The sequence below is a fragment of the Phragmites australis genome, chromosome 16, assembly GCF_958298935.1.
Source record: "Phragmites australis chromosome 16, lpPhrAust1.1, whole genome shotgun sequence".
NCBI classification, from domain to species: domain Eukaryota; kingdom Viridiplantae; phylum Streptophyta; class Magnoliopsida; order Poales; family Poaceae; genus Phragmites; species Phragmites australis.
In genome coordinates, this window is record NC_084936.1 from 7,635,034 (window position 1) to 7,653,923 (window position 18,890).

An 18,890-nucleotide genomic window follows, 5' to 3' on the forward strand; every position below is an offset into this window, starting at 1 on the left:
AATATCCGTAGGCAGCAGTGTGCCCCGAACGGGAGGGGGAGCACGAGTTCCGAGATACCATAAATGGAAAGGGTATCATCATTTCCTCTGGGCGAAGTGACCGGGGGTGGAAAATGCGTCCCATGCCTGGTCATCCGTCACTATAAATGCACTGGCAACGGGCGCCGTGGAGAGGGCCCACCGGGCAACCGCAGAGCGGCCCGGCGTGCCCGTCCTATCTTGTTCCCCTGCCACAGCAGCGCGGCAGACGGAACGCCTCGGCCCTTACGACGTTATCCCGAGACGGACCGGATGGCACGGGATGGAACCCGTGCAATTAATAACCCCACGCCCTTCTGCTAGGACGTGGCAAGAACTGACGCTGAGCGCGGCGGGAGCAGTTGGATGTGACAGGCCACGCACGCTCTTTAAATGCGGCCTTGGGCCTTTGACTAGCTAACACCTCATCGGTGGGCCCATCGGGGGCCACTGTCAGGGGGCTCTCTGAGTCGTCGGGGAACCGAGTGCTCGGGGGTCATTGTTCACCTCCCCGAGCACTCTCTCCCGAGAATGCCCTTTCTTGTCCTCAGGGAACCGAGTGCTCGGGGGTACCGTTCACCTCCCCGAGCACTCTCTCCCGGGCACACTTATACGGATCCTCGGGGAACCGAGTGCTCGGGGGCTGCTGCACGCAGCCTCGAGCACTCTCTCCCGGAATTTCCTTCAGTGGTCCTCGGGATACTTGGGTGCCGGGGGGGGCCACCGCTAGCGGCCCCGGGCACGTTTCTCCCGGTACTTAGCTTTCCTGGTCGTCGGGGGACTTGGGTGCTCGGAGGTCACCGCACACCTTCCCGAGTACGTTCTTCCCGGCACTTAGACTTCGTGGATCATCGGGGAACTGGGGTACTCGGGGACCACCGACTGTGGCCCCGAGCGCCCTCTCTTGGGACTCGATCTTTTTTACCTGGCGGTGGAGACTCCACGGGATGGCGCCATGTGGTGGATTGCTGGCCTGGCCTCGGGATTCGGGGACCCCGGTTCCTAATACACCGACAGTGTTGATCCTGTATCTTTCTGTGGCTACTGCATGGAAGAATTTGGTATCTTCAACTCCTAGCTTCACCCACCTCACTGTGTATCTCTTTCTCCAGTATTCGTTTTTCTACCTCAGTAATTGCATGATGTGGTTCTTTAAGGTTGTTCTGAAATTGAATTCCTGAATGAAGAGAGGCCTATTTTCTTCCAATTTATCCAGGACTGCTAGGACATCATTACTTTCTTTAATCAGTTTGTTTCTGAGAGATATTTTTATTCCATTTTTCAAATCTTTCCTTAAATATTTTGAGCTTTGCTACAATTCTTGCTGCACTGTTTGCGTCTCTGACCTCCTTTTTCCAAGTATTTTCCACTATTTCAAAGAAACCCGAGTGTTCAATCCAAAAAACTTCCATACCTAAATACTTTGGCCTTGGGAATGATTGTGCCAATTTGAACAGGGATGTGATCAGAGACCGGTTTGGCCATGGGAAGTAGGAGGGTATTGGGATAATAAGTAGTCCAACTAACGGAACTGAAACACCAATCTAATTGTTCTAGAAGTGGTTCATCCTACATGTTACTCTAGGTGTATTTTCTCCCATTTAATGGGATTTGCAGCAATCCTAGGTTAATTATAATCTCATTCAAGATAAAGATGTCATTAAGATTTTCTCCTGGCTTGTTTCTATCTTTTGTTGATCTGTAAATGTTGAAGTCGCTAATGAACATCCACGTGTCAGTGTTCTGAATATTGAGATTGTTTATCCATGTAACGAAATTGTCTCTTTCTGGACCTTGGCAAGGCCCGTAAACTATTGTCAGGAACCACTAGTCTGCATTATGATTAGAGGTGAAGCTGATGGTGATGGCAAAAGTGCTGGTATGAGTGACCTATGCGGTGAAGATCGATCCATTCCACCCCACAAAAATTCCCCCTGGAGCAACATTGAAGGAACAAGAGCAAATTTATTGAATCTTTTTGGCGCCAATTTCTTCATGTAAGAGTTGCCGAAATGTTCCCTCTTTGTTTACTGCACACAGAACACTGCACACGAACTTCCTCTACTTTCAATCTTAGGGATTTGCATTTATCTTCTGAATTTAGGCCTCTAATATTCCAATTCAAAATGTTCCAAGTTCTATTGCAGTTGTTCATTTGAAATAGGGAATGGCTGGAGAGTGGTATGCATTCCTACCTCCATGACAAGAAGAGAAGAAGTTAGTAACCCATGGTGGGGAATGATCAGGAGGGTAGAAGAAAAATTGCGAGCCACAGAATACAGAATCAGCAAATTTGGAGTACCTACAACACTATAGCACTAGATCTGCAACACTATAGCACTGGAAACTGCATCCGCTGGAGCTAGTTTGTGGTCGCTTTGAGTCCGTATTCCGTCGGCACAGTGAAGCGGATCGGCTTGCCGATCCTGCTGGAGATGGCCTTAGTAGCCCCCCCCCCCCCCAACTCTATTTAAAACTACCACCAAAAGTAGCTTTTGCCTTAAGATTTGGCCAACAACTGCCTTCCCTTTCATGGGAAGCCTCATAATCGAGGCGGAGCGAGCTCTTGATCCTAGCAAAGACTGAGTTTGATTGGACTAATGTCTGCTGGGTCCTAGAGCCACATCTATATGCATGGGGGCAAGAATCAAGGTTGATCGGGCAAAGAAAGCTTCCGACTTTGACTGCCGCAGTTGGAGAAGAGGTCACAAATTTTTTGATTGCCGATGGATGGACTAAATTCTTTGCAAATGAGACCCTTTTTTAGGTGATGTGCTCTTTGATTTCCTTTTGTAGGAAACCTTAGTCCACTGCCTCTCTTCTTCGTTAGCCCAAATCTTTTGCTCACACTGTCAGTTAGGGCCTCCATCTCGCCAGAGATAGAAAAACACATCAAAGTGATCAGAAACGATTCTCTTTAGTGATAGGACATGAAAACCCAAAGCTTTAGAAGCAACCGAGAAACGGAAATGACGATCCGATTCAAATTTCACATGAAAGCCCGCCGGGGTGCCACCAAGAACCGAGTGAAGAGCCAAACTAACTCCTTAGTTAAATGAAAAGTGAAATGCCAGAACACCACCAGAAGGAAGAAACAACCATGAGTTGAGGAAGATGGATGGTGTACCGATGAGTTGAAGCGATTGAACACATCTGCCTGGAAGCGCTTGCCAGGAGGGGCACGCGGTCACCACTCCACGGTGAGACACTGGCGAGATTGCCATGATCTCCCTCCATTGACTTGAAGCCCAGCTTCTAGCTGGCTCCATGGGCGTGGGTGCTGGCAGCGGAGTTGGCGGCAGCGAGGATGGCTCGAGCGAGTGGCATGACGTCAAGCATGTTGCCTCACTAACCTTGAAGATGAAGTGCCCATTCTCCTCGACCTTGCCTCACTGCTTCAACAGAATCCTCTCCTAGTGGGCAAAGTGTCGAGCACTTGGTGTGCAACCACAGGCGCAACCAGCCAACGCTAGTTAGCCGCGGGCACCAGTCAACGCCACCTGCCGTCTCGGTAAGGAGGCCTTGCGTCAATGGTGTGGTTGTAGTTGGCAGTGGGGGCATGCGATGAGAGGCGCGCGGAATGCGACCGCACGGTGATGAAGGTGTCGAGGAGGGTGACGGTGTGGGGGCCAACTGCAACGGATCTGCTGCGGAGTGGTGAGGGACAACACGATCAAGGGCGGCACAGCGTGGCGAGGGGCAGGGTGGTGAGGTATTCTCCTAGCTTTGAACATTGCACCAATCATAATAGTAATATTTACTAAACAACAAAATTCAGTGTTCAAATACTCTATGGAAAGATAGTAAAATTCTGTACACCTCTCCAGTACACCAATTTCTAAGATTGAGCTTCGTAGTGTACCCAAAAATGAGGTAGAAGCTCAACCCCGGTCCTTTAGAAGCATTGTGCGCAACAACTCCCCATCGGACCATCACCCGGCCCATTCCTTACTTCTGTATTAGCACTGTAATTGCGGGCAATAAGTGAAGGTCATCGGATCGTCAACCAACTCGTTTCTTAGCTCGCTCAAATCAAACATACATAATACATATATGAGAAACAGGTTGATGCTAGGAGTCCAGGACCAACCTACTTTCCTCGAACCATACACCCCCCAGCAAACAGAATCGAACGGATCTTTGCATCAGTTTGATAGACCGATGGCAACTATATCTCACAAGGTCACCATATTGTTGTTTGCGCATCAACAGATAAAGATTACTTAAGTAACTAAAAGGTCCAAAGCGGAAAATAAGATAAAGGAATACTAAAGTACACCGCTGGTAAATGACATTTTCGACCACTCAAGACACAAACAATTAACCTACAACATAAAATTAGTTTTTTAGATGTATACACAGAACAACATTTGATAGTAAAATTACCATATTTAGTAAGGATATGCGCAACATATACCAAAGAACATAGAAGCAGTGGGATGGTTGATATCAACGGCTGCTCGGTATCTGATTGATATGACGCTGGATCAACCTGGAAACCCCGTGCCCTCCATGACAACCTCTGTGCGCCATGAGCAACCAAACCCATTAAGGATTAAGGAAGCAGACGACAAAAAAAGCAGCAATGTAGATAAGATAACTATATGTACTAGCTGGAAGTAAAGTTAATTAACATGGTCATATATATAATGAACCGTTTCAAATGTACCTCGCTAGCTCAAGCTATTATAGTAAGAAACCAACAAATAAGCAAGCGTCCATGCAGAGCTAGTTGAATAGATGCGTGAGATTTGCTCTAAATTGCTAGTCCCTCCATTCTTTTTTGTTCAACACCCTAGAATATGTTCCGTAAAACTTTCTAACAGACGCTACGGCATGTCGGCATGTGCTCGCACTCACCGCGAAGTTATTACAGGCTTCTATGCCATGAAGAGGAATCCATCCATCAAGCAACACAAATCGTGAAGCGGCAGAACCCCTGTGTCTTAGTTTGATCGATCTTGCCATCGGTGATATCTTAGGTTGGTTGTATTTTGTAATTAATCCCATCGCTGATAGCGTTGCTAGGAAGGTGCATCATCTCAGGATGTTTGTTTCCCTCTGCAACGAAGACGTACCTAGCAGGATCGCCCAGAAATTGGATCGCGCACTCCAGATGGGAGAACGAAAGACGGGATTGCCCATTAAGGGTCAAGTAATTATCTTGATATTTGATTGCTTTAAGTTGCATCTCAGAGACATAAAAGAACGGAGGGAGTACTAACCTTTCAGTTGTAAGACATAGAATATCGAATGTTTGGAGCGATCACGGGTTAGCTCGATCCTGCTGAACCCAAAATCCCCGCAGTTATAGTGTGCTAGCTGCAGCCAAACAAAAGTGAGGGCCTCCCCTCCTCTTCCCAGCTGTGCTGCATGCATCTCCGGCTGGGACTTGGCAGCAGCGTAGATGATTAGCCGCACCCACACCTCCTTGATCTCCTCCAGTGCCTCCTTGCCCGGCTGGGGTTCAAGCTCTTTTAATTCTGTCATGATGTCATTCTCCGACATGTCAGCTTGCCACCGATCAAGCGTAGCCACCGCACTGGCGTTGAGAGGCAGCAGGGAAGGGAGGGAGATCAGGAGATGCATCATGTAGCGGGACAGTTTCCGGCAGACCTCCACCAAAACTTCAATATCTGCTGCTACATCTGCCTCAACATCCGAGCAGGGGTATTTGCTCAGGTGTAGCTCCGTGACCAAATGCATAAAGACAATGGCGAAACCAAAATCTGCGATGTAAAAGACTTGTGCATATCTCAAGAGAGGGTCAAGATTTGGCCATTCCCGGGTCCTCTGAAACTCATAGGGTTCACGAACGAAGCAGCCGGCGGCCTCCGCGAGACACTCCATCTCCTTATCCACTTTAACGTACTCCGTGTCTAATAGCTTGCTTAACCAAAATATTTTCTCCTTCTCAACACCGATTGATGTTGCCAACTTTCTCGCCATGTTCATCACTCGTTGACCGCACGACTTTGGTTGGTCACTGCCCTCAAACCAACCCCTCAAGTTGTACTGTCCCATTGAATTTGACCACAGCGGCCTCTTCTCCGGCCATCCAATTAGACCACTGGAAAAAAGAAACCAGGAAAACCGTGAAAGCCTGTCATACTTTCGAGCCTTCAACCATGCCCAAGTCCATGGTGACATCATGAATATAAACAGCGCACAAACTTCCAGGAAGAAACCGCCGACAAAAAGTGAATATGTGATTGCAATATCAGCTCTGCTATAACTATGTTTGTTGCCTGAAAGGAAGAGAATGAAGGCGACCAAAGCAGATATCTGAGAGATACATCGCAGTATAATGCCACTCCTTGTTCTGAGCACAAGAGCCTTGGTGTAGAGATCATCATACATCATGCCAAGCTCAATCCCTAACACCTTGAGCACTTGGTTGGGTAGCCAAGTTCCCAAACCTTCACGACCAAACCTCACGGAACTACCAACAAATAAGGTTCGCCCAGCGAAAAAATTAAGGACATCTAGCATTGAACGCAGACCAGTGCAGACAGTGTTAGAATAACCAGCATCCCCATCAATCAATTCTGGAAAGTGATGCTTACAGTGATCTCCAGTGGAGCTCTCAAGACTTTTAAAGCTCCCACACTTGAGAGACCATATCCTTTCTCCATACTTGATAATCCCCGCAACAAACACAAAGATACCTGAAACTAGAAGCTCCACGCTGTGCCTTCCAATAGACTTCCAGAATACATATAAAGTTAGGACAACCTGCACTACCAGATTCAATAAGTGCCTCAACCACAAGTTGTTGTCCTCCATGGCAAAAGCAGTGATAGTGTCCTGCCCGCCAAGATGGATGAGGAGGAAGGGAGACCAAAAGAAAGCTAGAGGCTGGATTGCCCTTATTGTGTCCCTTCCAATGGTGGCATCCTTATGTTGTGAGAGGTAGCCAAGGGCGTAAACTGCTATCATGTCTGCTCCCAAATAAGCTATCCAAATGGAGAGCCTAAGCAACGTGTTGATGCTACGCACACGAAGACCACCAGTGAAGAATAGGAATATTTGTATTGCAAAACTTAGAAGCACTAGCATCTGAATTTCCCAATCATGATATAGTTTGACCAAGTTCTCCATTGTGCATTAGATTTCCTTTGTAACAAATCACCTGTTAGTTACAAAAATGAATACAAGTTAGTGTGGCTTCTACAAAATAGCAAATTTCTTTGTACACTACCATGGTTCAACATAGACATCGATTTAGCTCCACGCACATACAACAAAAAAAACCATAAAATAACAAATTACTTATTTTACTAAAACTATTAGGTCCCAATTGAATTGTTACAGTCAGGCACCAAAAGAAGCTCGAGTGTCAAACTAGGGCTGGAGATGCACCGAACACTGCCACACCTGTTATGGGGGTAACACCAGGCTAGGAGTCTTCACTTTTATGTTGATTAGCATATCCCTTAATTTGGTTTGGTTTGTTAGTGATTAAATTATCTAGCTGGTATCCTTAGATCTATCTGTTAGGGGCAACATTATTAAGGGGATTAGCTGCCCATCCTTAGTCAAGCAATAAACAGCCATCGTTCCCTCTCTGGATTCACCCCTGCTATCATAGGAGGAAAAGTAACGGAAAAAAAAACTTAGTTTCTTCTAAAATGATAACATATATCTAATTAATAAGAGAAATAGAAGCATCATAATGTCAATCCATTGCAGCATCCAATTATGACAAGTTGGATTAACTCTTGTTATGGCTTGTGGCTGGTGGAAGGTTTCGGAGGTAGTAATCGTGGTCAACGGGCGAGGCCGGTACCTGCGCCTCCCCGTCATGGTGCTGCTGGAGAAGAAGGCCAAGAGGGGGAGAAGTTTGGCCGGCAGGGAGAGAGAGAATTAGAGGGAGATAGGAAATTCTATTGCTTGCTTTATTATGAATAAGACCTCTCCTTATATAGGGAGGAGATTACAATCCTAATCCGACTCCGTATCTTAACTTCCCTAATTAGAAACTAAATTGAACTCTATCTCCTAATCCAAACAAATTTGATTCCTACCAAACTTATTTCTTAATAAAAGGAAATTTCTAATTTGTTGCTGCTGCTGCTACTGCCCCTTCCTTCCTTCCTGTTGCAGCAGCCATAATGCCGGCCCCACATAATGCATGTTACAGCCATTTTCAAGCTCCTGCGTCAACACTCGTTGTTCCTCAAGCGCTCCAAGTGCATGTTCGCTACTTCATCCGTCGCTTACTTGGGCCACATCATCTCGCCGGACAGGGTGCCATGGATGGCAAAAAGGTGCATGTGGTGGTAGACTGGCTACGCGGGGCCTGGGAGGCTTCCTGGGCCTCGCAGGATACTATCGCAAGCTTATACAAGACTTCGGCATCTTCGCAGCACCACTGACGAAGCTCCTCAAAAAGGAGGCGTTTCAGTGGTCATTAGAGGCGGACTTGGCATTTCAGTCTCTTAAGACAACCTTCTCCGGTGTGCCCGTTTTGCAGTTGCCCGACTTTGACAAGCTCTTCATCATCGATTGCGATGCCTCGGGTACTGGCTTCGGCGCAGTGCTACACCAGGGTGCCGGCACCCTGGCTTTCTGCAGCCAACCGTTCACTGCTCGCCACATCAAGCTAGCAGCATATGACCACGAACTGATCGGCCTGGTGCAAGCAATTCCTCATTGGCAGCCTAATTTATGGGGGCGCAAGCTTTGTGTCCGCACGGATCATTATAGCCTCAAGTTTATGTTGGACCAACGCATGTCTACTATTCCGTAGCACCAGTGGATCAGCAAGTTGTTCGGGTTCGACTTCACTGTGGAGTTTCGACCAGGTCGCCTCAACACAGTGGTCGATGCTCTCTCCCGCCGCAAGGCCGACCAAGGGGCGCTCTTAGCCATCTCGGGACCCATGTTTCAAGTTTTCAAGGATATTCGCCATGACGTGGAGGTCAACGCAGAGATGGTGACTACGTGCGACAAGATTATAGCTGGCTAATTGGGTGCATCGTGGCAGTTCGCCGACGGGCTAATCATGTATGGCCGCCGTGTGTTCCTCCCCACATCGTCCAATTTGTTGCCGGCACTTCTGCAAGTTGCACCGGCCATCAGGGTATTCAGAAGAAGCTACATCGTTTGCGGGCTGTTTCTACGTTCCGCATGACCGGCAGCTCATCCACGACTTCATCCGAGCGTGCGTGGTCTACCAGCGCAACAAGACAGAGACGCTACACCTAGCCAGCCTGCTACAGCCCCTGGCAGTTCTATCAAACATACAAGCAGACATCTCCATAGATTTCGTGGAAGGACTGCCCAAGGTGCACGCCAAGTCTATCATCCTCACCGTCGTCGACCGCTTCTCCAAGTACACCCACTTCATCACGCTTGGTCATCCTTACAGCTGCATCAGTTGTGCGCGCTTTCTTCGACGGCATTGTGTGCCTTCATGGGTTTCCGACATCTGTTGTGAGTGATCGTGACCGGGTATTTACAAGTGAAGGACCTATTCAAGATGGCGGGTGTGAGTCTCCACATGAGCACGACGCTCCACCTGCAGCCTGATGGGCAGACGAAGGCTGTCAATAAGGTCATCACCATGTACTTGTAGTGCATCACTAGTGATCGGCCTCACGCATTGTTGGAGTGGCTTCCTTGGACCGAGTATTGCTACAACACGTCATATCACTTAGCTCTGCGCACATCACCGTTTCACGTGGTCTATGGCAGGGACCCGCCAACACTTCTTCCATGGACGCAAGGAGCAGCACGGGTAGCGGTCGTCGATGACATGATCCGCGAACGTGACGAGTTCTTGGTGGTAGTTCGAGAACGTCTTCTTAAGGCTTAGCAGTACAGCAAGAAGTACTATGACGCTCAGCATCGCAAGATGCTATTTGAGGTGGGCAACTGGGTCTAGCTTCATCTTCTCCATCGTCAAGTGCAATCCCTATCCACATACCCATCAGCAAGCTCGATCCTCGCTTCGTCGGGCTGTTCCAGGTGACTGCGAGAGTGGGTTCAGTGGCCTATTGCCTCCATCTCCAAGAAGACGCCCGCCTGCTTGACGTGTTCCATGTGGGCCTCCTCAAACGCTATCATGGCACGCCTCCAACCATGACTCCAGCGCTGTCACCCATGGATGATGGACGTTTTGTCCCAGTTCTGGCCCAGGTGCTTCGCCAAAGCCTCCGGCGTGGTGTCTGGCACGACCTGGTCCGTTGGGAAGGAATGGACGTTACGAAAGCTACTTGGGAGCCAGTGGAAGACTTCAAGAAGGTCTACCTAGCGTTTTAGCTCGAGGACAAGCTGTTTGCCAAGGGGAGAGTGATGTTATGACCGGCAAATACTACAGCCGACGCAACAAAAGTGGCTAGCTAGCGCAGCAAGGTAAACCGAGGAAGATTAGAGATAGAGTCCGATCAGTTTGAGTAATATGAGTCAGTTTCAGCTTAGGAGATTTGGGTCAATTCGGTTAGGAGATAAGATAGGATTAGTTGGTTTGAATCAAGAAAGAATTAGAGATAAGAATTAAGAGATAGAGTTAGGTTTGAATTAGAGATTAAGTGGTTTGAAGGAGAGTCCTTGTAGGCCGGTTGGGATCCTCCTAGAAATAAGCAATCAATTATCCTTCTGTTGCTGTCTACCTCCTGCCATCCCTGCTCCTCTATCCCCGCCCTCTGCCCAGGTTCTACCATGATCACCAGGAGGGTGATCACGGCGCCAACAAGCCATAGGTTCAAGCCGAAACCCAGAACTCAACATACCTACAATCTGCGAAGTCTAGGCCTTACCACATGATTATCTAGAACTCCAACACCTATTTTGGTTGTATGATGTCACATTGTACTGCTTTGGATAAAAAACCTTGGTGCAATCTCAAATGATACTGTCAGTCCACCATACTGCTAGTCCAGTTTGCAGACTAGCAATCACCAATCAAATGCCTGTAAATCAATGTTCAAGGTTTAAGCTTACCTAGTGCAACTGCTTGGTAAAACGTCTCAAGTTGTCACAATTTTTTTTAAAAAAAATAGTTTGGTGTACATGACCCACGTTACTTAAATATTTCACTAACCGTCTCCAGTTTTTTAATATAAGTGTATAAAAAACAATGCTGAAACACATGTATTTAAGCTTTGTTTTACTTCATCAGATAAATAGCATAAGTATTTATTGAAGAATAATATTAGGATAAGCATTCATTTTCATCTAAAAGCATCATCAGTATACTATGTGTTTCTTGCTAAGAAAACATTGTGTAGGCATCAGAACATGTTCACAGCTGCACTTCAAAAACTGACATGCAGCATATTTTATTATTTTAACAATAACATAAGAAACTTAGGAATTACGAAAACTCCTTACTCCAAAGAAACAAACGAACGAATCCATTTGTGATTTTGTTACTGGAGGAAGGAGCAACTATTGCTGCTCAGTATTAGCGGTAAAGAAGCAACTAAAACACTGTGAATATTGGTACTTTTTTATGTCATGTCACCTAATGGTGTTGGCAGTTTTGCTTGCGTGATTTTCGGTGATTACAGGCCCCGGTACCTCACGCTTCTCAGGATAATGAGGTCCTGATGATTCTCGATTCGGTGAGCAGATAATGAATAGCAAAATGTCAAGTTGCCTTATGTAAACAGACCAGCATCAGAAACTTCACCGTCCAGCTCAAAAGAAAGATACATGAGCTAAATGAGAGGTCTCCAAGGTTTTCAGTTTTCACCAAGGGGAAAGTTTCAAGGTCGGATTGTTTACCTGCAAAACCAGCAACCAGCTGGGCGCAGGCCGCAATGAGCCAATGACAAAACCCCGGATGCCGCTGGGCCCTATCGCGCTGGCCCCATTGCCGTCATATCCACCGCCGGTGCATCCCCGCTCCGTGCTTGCTCCAGGCGAGCAAATTTGATGGCCGGATCCGCACCGGCGACGATGGAGCCGCCGCTTCCGCGCTTCTAGGCGCTTCTAGCTGGGCCCCGCAGGCAAGGCAAAGTCCTCGACTCCAGCAGCCGCTACGTCTTGCGCGCTGCTAGAGACGATCCGTAGCTTCTTCCTCCTCCCGGACGCGTCCGGCGGAGCGCAATGAGGAGGACGACGGGGAAGGGGGAAAGAGAGCATGCCCATCAGTACGGTACTCTCAGCTAAAGGAGCAGCCAACGTCTTTTTAAAAGGGGAGAAATTGAAATTCTATGTAACTACCGATTCTACAATTCACTATCGAATAAATTCTATTTATTTCTACATCATCGAATAAATATTTCGGTTTTTACATGCCATCAGCTTCCCATATACCTCCGATGTACTGTTCATGAACAGTACCGAGAGTAAAAAGAGTAAAAAAAGTCAAAAAAAAAATATGTCGATTTTTTGCACGCTCTATAATTCATAATCAACCCATTTTAACTGTATTCACTAAAAAATACTGTGTAAAATTCAAACTAAAATTTCTCAAAATTTGCCACTTTTGTAATACTGTGCATTACAAAAGAACTCACTTTTTCACCGCGGGAGATAATTTTAGAAATTATACATCACATTATAGGAATATTAGTAAATTTTCTCAGGTTTTTTGTAAATTTTTATGAGGCTTAAAAATTACAAGAAGTTACAAAAGTAGTACATTTTAAAGAATTTTAGTTTAAATTCTACATAATATTTTTAGGTGAATACAGTTAAAACGGGTTGATTATGAATTATAGAGCGTGCACAAAAATCGACATATTTTTGTGACTTTTTTTATTCTCGGCTACTGTTTATAATGAGCTGAACAGTACAGCGGAGGATAGTATCGGAAACCGATGGTATATAAGGAACTGAAATATTTATTCAATGGTATAGAAGTAAACAGAATTTATTCGTTAGTGAATTGTAGAATTGGTAGTTATTCGATGGTAAATCGTAGAATTTCTCTTAAAAGGGGAGGTTGAAAAGCATTTGCAGCTGAGGGTTTTTTCCATTGGCAAAATTGCTCTTGCACCACTCTTTTTTCAACCGGTTTTGTAAACATGCCACTGGAATTGACGGGTTTTTAAAAGACGCTGCATAGTTATAGGTCTTAGTTTTACCTAGCACTATATTATTAAATTTAGTATGAACAATTTAGATTGGACTTATCATGTCAAATTGTTAATCTCACGGCTCGTCGTTAAGAGCATCATGTTCCACCCCTTCTCCTTCATCTCGAGCGATCCTGATCTCTCCCTCTCCTATCTCTCTGCTCGGACACCTAGACCAAATTGCTCGACACTCACTCGTGATCCAACTAATATAATTATTTTGGTTACAATTTCATGCTTATAATTTTTATGGACTTTTATATTTCGCCGACACCGTTGATTGTCTGACCTACCTCTCCCATAACCTACAACGCGGCCTCAGACGCTTCAACGCTTCACTATTGGTCATGGCAAGATTCTCTTAAGAACTGATACAGGTTCACTATTAAATTCTAAACAAGTATTAGGACTAGAGCTTATTGTAGCATACATTTTCGTCCGCAACAAAAAGAAGGACGAAGGTAAAGCAACAACACAACTAGTCTAGGAGAGAGTGACCTCTTTGCTCCCCGTGTATGGCATGGGGAACTTAGGCATGTTCCCGTATCAAAGACGGTCTGAGAGTCGTCAATGATGGAGCATTAAGTATACTACTGGTAAATATAAGGTTTTATAGTTTCCCTCTTTGGATCACCACCAGAAATTTACATGTCAGCTAGACAAGTTGCAAGGCATGACGCTTGAAGTTGCATGGATGAAACATTTGGCTTGAGAAACGAAATAATTCACTCTTCATTCTTTTATTATAGTCACAACTAAGGTTTGAATATCCTCACCACATCATCGTTGACCTTCACATAGGTTTATTTCACTACACGAAAAACAGAGAAATAAGACATAAAATTAGTGACATATCATAACATGACCCATCGCTTATGATAATATTGACGGATCATTCTAGGCCAGTCATAGGTGACAGGTCACGGTTATGACCTGTCACTTATGATGACTCATCAGTGACGGATCATCCTAGCTAGTCATTAGTGACGGATCAAGTTGTAACCTATTACTAATTATCAACTCATCAATGACGAGTCATCCTAGATCAGTTATTAGTGACGGGTCACAACTTGACTACTTTGTTTTTTTAGACAATAGAATAAAAGCTATCTCGGTCTCTGCCTTTGTAGAAGAACCAACCCGTCACCTATTATAGAGTTACAATTAACATCATACAAACTCATAACTGGAATAACCAAATGATAAAATGCCAGTTGTCAGGACCGTGATCTTGAGTTCCCCTGTGTCTCCTGTATTAGTCTCTGTATCAAGTAGCTGATACGCACAGAATTCAATAGAATGAATCAAATGCATACTTTGAATAAAATAATGTAAAATAATTACCTGAAAGACGCAAAATATGATCTTGTGGATAAGGATCCACAGCTGACCAGCCAAGCAAAAGAGCCTATAGCACAGCGGAGCAAAACGAACGATGCAACCCAATGCCACAGGCAACTTAGGTGCGGACTCGACCTTAGACTTCTTCTCTTTAACTTCATCTGGATTGAGTTTGATCTCCATCACAATAATCTGAAAGTAACAAGACTAAGTACGGAAGATACTCAACAAGTTCTATACTACTTCAAGGGGTTGATAGATGCATAATAGGTATTTCAGAGATAAGGCTTTACGGTATAGTTTTAAACGTAAAGCAGGTTTTATGCAGGTATCCAGTTATATTCTCTATTGTTACTCTTTTGAAATCATTGTAGCATGGTGACAAAGCTTTTAAAACAGTTTAAAACAAGGTAACCTGGTAACAAAGCTTTTGAAACAGTTTAAAACAAGGTAACCTAGTAACAAAGCTTTTAAAACAGTTTAAAACAAGGTAACCTGGTAAACAAAGCTTTTGAAACAGTTTAAAACAAGGTAACCTGATAAACAAAGCTTTTGAAACAGTTTAAAACAAGGTAACCTGGTAACAAAGTTTTTGAAACAGTTTAAAACAAGGTAACCTGGTAACAAAGCTTTTGAAACAGCTTTAAATCCAGAAAACAATAACAAGTTATATTTTGGAGTTTTCGGTCCTGAGAGGGGTTACACCACACTCCGTAGTCCCTTTTATCACATCTGATGTACCTCTAATACCACATAGATCCTGACGGATTGAGCTAGCAACCTCATTATATGGACAAGGATTGCAAGTAAGTAAATACGAAAACGTAAATAAGATGGAGATAGCAAACTCAGCACAAGGATTTTTTTCCCATGATATCGATGGTATGAATGCCATCCTTAGTTCATGTTGAAGCTCCATAAAAGATATACTCCCAGTCGATATCCAGTCACGGCCTTTGAGTCACCATGTCACAAAGACAAGGTCTCCACCCAGATGAGCCACCAAGCCACCAAGGCAAGGTCTCACCACTAATCTCTCTTCTGGTTCCTCACCGTCAAGATCACTTTGGAGCTTGCGCCATAAAGGCAAGGGTCTCCGCGTCCCCGCACAATCGTCTTGCCGCCGCTCCACACCAAGTCGGAGGGTCAACAAGCTTGCCGGTGAGTCACCAAGACTCTAAGGTGTCGGCGTACCAAGAGGTACACTGTTGGATCACTTCTTGATCCACTCTCTAGGCAACAATCACCTAGCAACTCACTTTCTAGGCCTATAAGCACTAATCACTCACTAATCTTGTGTTTAATCGCCTTAGATGATCACTTTAAGCACTTTGGTGGCTTGGATATCTTCTCATATGTATATGAACTTCTCTGGACTCCAGCACACTCAAAAGACTTAGTGAAGGGGTATTTATAGCCTCAAACTCGCGCACTAGCCGTTAACCCAACGCCTCTAAAAAGCTGATAACATCGGATGATCCGGTGAGAACAGTAGTACTAACACCAGATCATCCGGTGAGTATACTTTCACAAACTAGCCGTTGGAACTCCACTCAAATCTCCGTGAACACTGTATACTCCGGTGTATACTGCAACATCATCCGGACCTTCCGGTGAATATACCTTAACGATCCGAGCCAACTTCTTCTCTGTGTAAATTGCCCCGGTGTATTCCCGGTGCACATCACTTCATCACCGGACCATCCGGTGAGTTATCCTTAGCCAGCCAAGTCAATGCAACCCTCTCTAGAAAATATGCTCTGGTGTACACATCTTCAGAGCACCGGACCTTCCGGTGAGGTCACTGCATTCTCCCCTTTGTCAACAATGCTCTGGTGCTTTCCTCCGGTGTGTTCGAATAAATCACCGGACTATCCAGTGGGGTCTTCTGTTTCTTCTTCGTATTTGCATTGTTCATTATCCGGTGTGTGCACTTCCGTAGCACCGGATCATCCGGCGTAACACTTGTGTCCATTTTTCCCATGTGTCACTAAGAAATACTCCGGTATTTAGCAAACACTTGGCACTGGACTTTCCGGTGAGGTCAAATGCCTCTGGACACAATGCTTTGGTGTGTTCAACTATGTGAACACCAGACCATCCGGTGTACTCATTTTTGTTGGGACTTTTTTCAATTCAACCAAACGTTGTCCCGGCTTCAATGACTTCTTCATATATTGCATCCATGAGACCTACTAACATATATTTTTGACAAACATGTTAGTCTCATTGACTATATTGTCATTAATCACCAAAATCACAATCATGGTCTAATATGGCCATTTTCGCTACAATCTCCCCATTTTTGGTTATTGATGACAACAGGTAAATCCTCTGGTGATATGTATTCTGGATGATGATATTCAAGGCATGGCATGTGTTGATAGGAATAACTATTACAAGCAGTTTGCAAAAACACAATACATAGTACATGTGATAATAAATCAAGTTTTTAGTTGATCATGTAGATTATCTGAAAACATGGGTTTAATATGATCAAAGAAATAGGACTTGCCTTCCCGAAGGTCAATTCACGATTGGTTTTGTCGTTTGAGTCTCCCGAGTTCTTGATCATTGGGCCTCGCCTAGATCCTTGACTCATGTTCTTGCTTAGATCCTTAACTTCGAGCCTACGTAGACTAATGACAAAAAGCGCACAACGACTAAGCAAATGAGCATCAGAACAAAACCAAAGGAAACACCAAAACGTAAGAAGAATAATAGAGAGAACGGCGAAGCTAACCTAGCGGAAAGACAACGGTAACACTTAGCTAAGCGAACTGATACACAGAGTCTGACAAGATTATTTAGTGAAGCTAGGTTATGTTGTTAACTTAGTTATTTCATTAACTAAAGAGAAAGGCTAAACAAGTTATTAACAACAAGGTGCATGTTTATTAGCCTAACTGCTGGAAGCGCCCGTTAGCGTTTCGACATGTAGGTGAGTGCACGTGTATCGATACATAAACGTGTGTGTGATACTTACGTCTATATGTATATGAGTATGTATACATATATACGTAAGTATAACTCTAGGTGATTAAAACTATTAGTGTTGAAGTGTCGGATTAAACATTCTAATCTATAGCACCATTCTAATGTTATCTGGTATTTATTCCTAATTACCTAGTATTATTTAATTGGCACTCTAATTAAGCTATATGTTATTGCTATGGTAAAAGCATGCATGTAATTAATTTAACTAGGTTAAATTACTGCACTAATCTAATTAATAATTATCGACAGGATATTCAATTAATTAATTACTAACGTTAAATTATTCTATTATATTCTACACTGGTTAATCTTATTACATTAATTAAACTAAGATTAATCTATAACCTATAGCATGAAATAACAATCTATTTCTAAATATTTAATTAAAAGATTAATTCCTTAGTTATTCTAACTCTAGAAATATTCTTTAATTAGCATAAAGATTAAACCTACATTTAGGCTAGATTAACATAAGCGACTAACTATGATTATAACCTGAACATGGTTATAGAATTATCTAAACTCAACTTTAATTAATAAAGACGAAACTAGTTCTAGTTAAATGTCACGACATGAAAGCATAGTTCCAAAAATTATAAGAATTTGCTGAGAGATAGATTATGATTTTAGAGGAATATCGGTGAAAGAATCACCGAAATTGGAGTTAAAACGGAGGAGTTATGGCTATCGAAAGATTTGCCGAAAATTGAATTTCTGGAAAAAGAAAATATGCACTATGCTGTGAACTCAGTTTACGGGTCTGTGAACCGGAAGGAAGCTCGTGAATGCAGTGCACGGTGGACCAAACTCGTGGGCTGGTGGTGGGCACGGCTCATGGGTGTGGACCGGTGGGGAGTTTGACTGGTCGGTCCACCATGGACCGATGGCCATGGATTGGTGGGGCCCATGTGTAGGAGATAAGGGAGGGGGCCGGCTGTTCCACGGGCGGCTCACAGGGAACAGAGAGAGGTGGAGGGAGAGAGGCGGCGTCAGGATGGAGGCGCGCTGGAGAGAGAGGGAGGGAGCGGCTAGAGAGGGGTAGAGGATGGGCCCGCTGGTGGTTTACGCACGCTTGGAGCTTGCCGGCGACGCGGATGTGAACAGACGAGAGGGAAGGCGAGGTTGGCGGCGGTGAGGAGGACCGGTCAGAGGGAGATCGGTGGAGGAAGGTGGCCGGAGGGGCCAGCAGCGACGCACACGTGGAGTTGGCCGGCGGCGAGCACGACCGAGCGACGTGTGGCGTGAGCCGATGGCGCAGACGGCGCGGGTCAGGGAGAGCTCACCGCCCAGGGAGGAAGGAGGTCGGCAGGACGTGCGGGACGGTGTGGCGGCGCGGCTCGTGGGCGAGCGGTGGTGCGCGAGATGGTGGAGTTAGCCGGTGGTGTGGCTAGCGGCGCGAAGCGGAACGACGCGTGCAGGCTAGCATGGCCTTGGCCGAGCAGTGGCAGCATGAGGGAAGGCACGACGGCAAGAAATAGAGACGAAGAAGGGAGCAAGGGGAGT

General features: G+C 45.1%; 1 protein-coding gene across 1 annotated transcript; it reads right to left on the reverse strand.

Moving 5' to 3' along the window:
• Positions 1–4,137: 4,137 nt before the first annotated feature.
• LOC133895902 (uncharacterized) lies at positions 4,138–12,048 on the reverse strand. Its single transcript, XM_062336426.1, has 3 exons — positions 11,752–12,048; positions 5,244–7,150; positions 4,138–4,540 (listed from the first exon to the last, which is right to left on the reverse strand). Exons 2-3 carry the CDS (start codon positions 7,117–7,119, stop codon positions 4,506–4,508), a joined length of 1,911 nt encoding a protein of 636 aa, XP_062192410.1. The 5' UTR covers positions 7,120–7,150; positions 11,752–12,048; the 3' UTR covers positions 4,138–4,505.
• Positions 12,049–18,890: the final 6,842 nt, after the last annotated feature.

Coding starts and splice junctions, on each gene's coding strand:
- LOC133895902 (XM_062336426.1), bottom strand. CDS start 7,119: ATGGAGAACTTGGTCAAACTATATCATGATTGGGAAATTCAGATGCTA. Junction 4,541..5,243: donor CTATGTCTTACAACTGAAAG/GTTAGTACTCCC, acceptor CATGGCGCACAG/AGGTTGTCATGGAGGGCACG.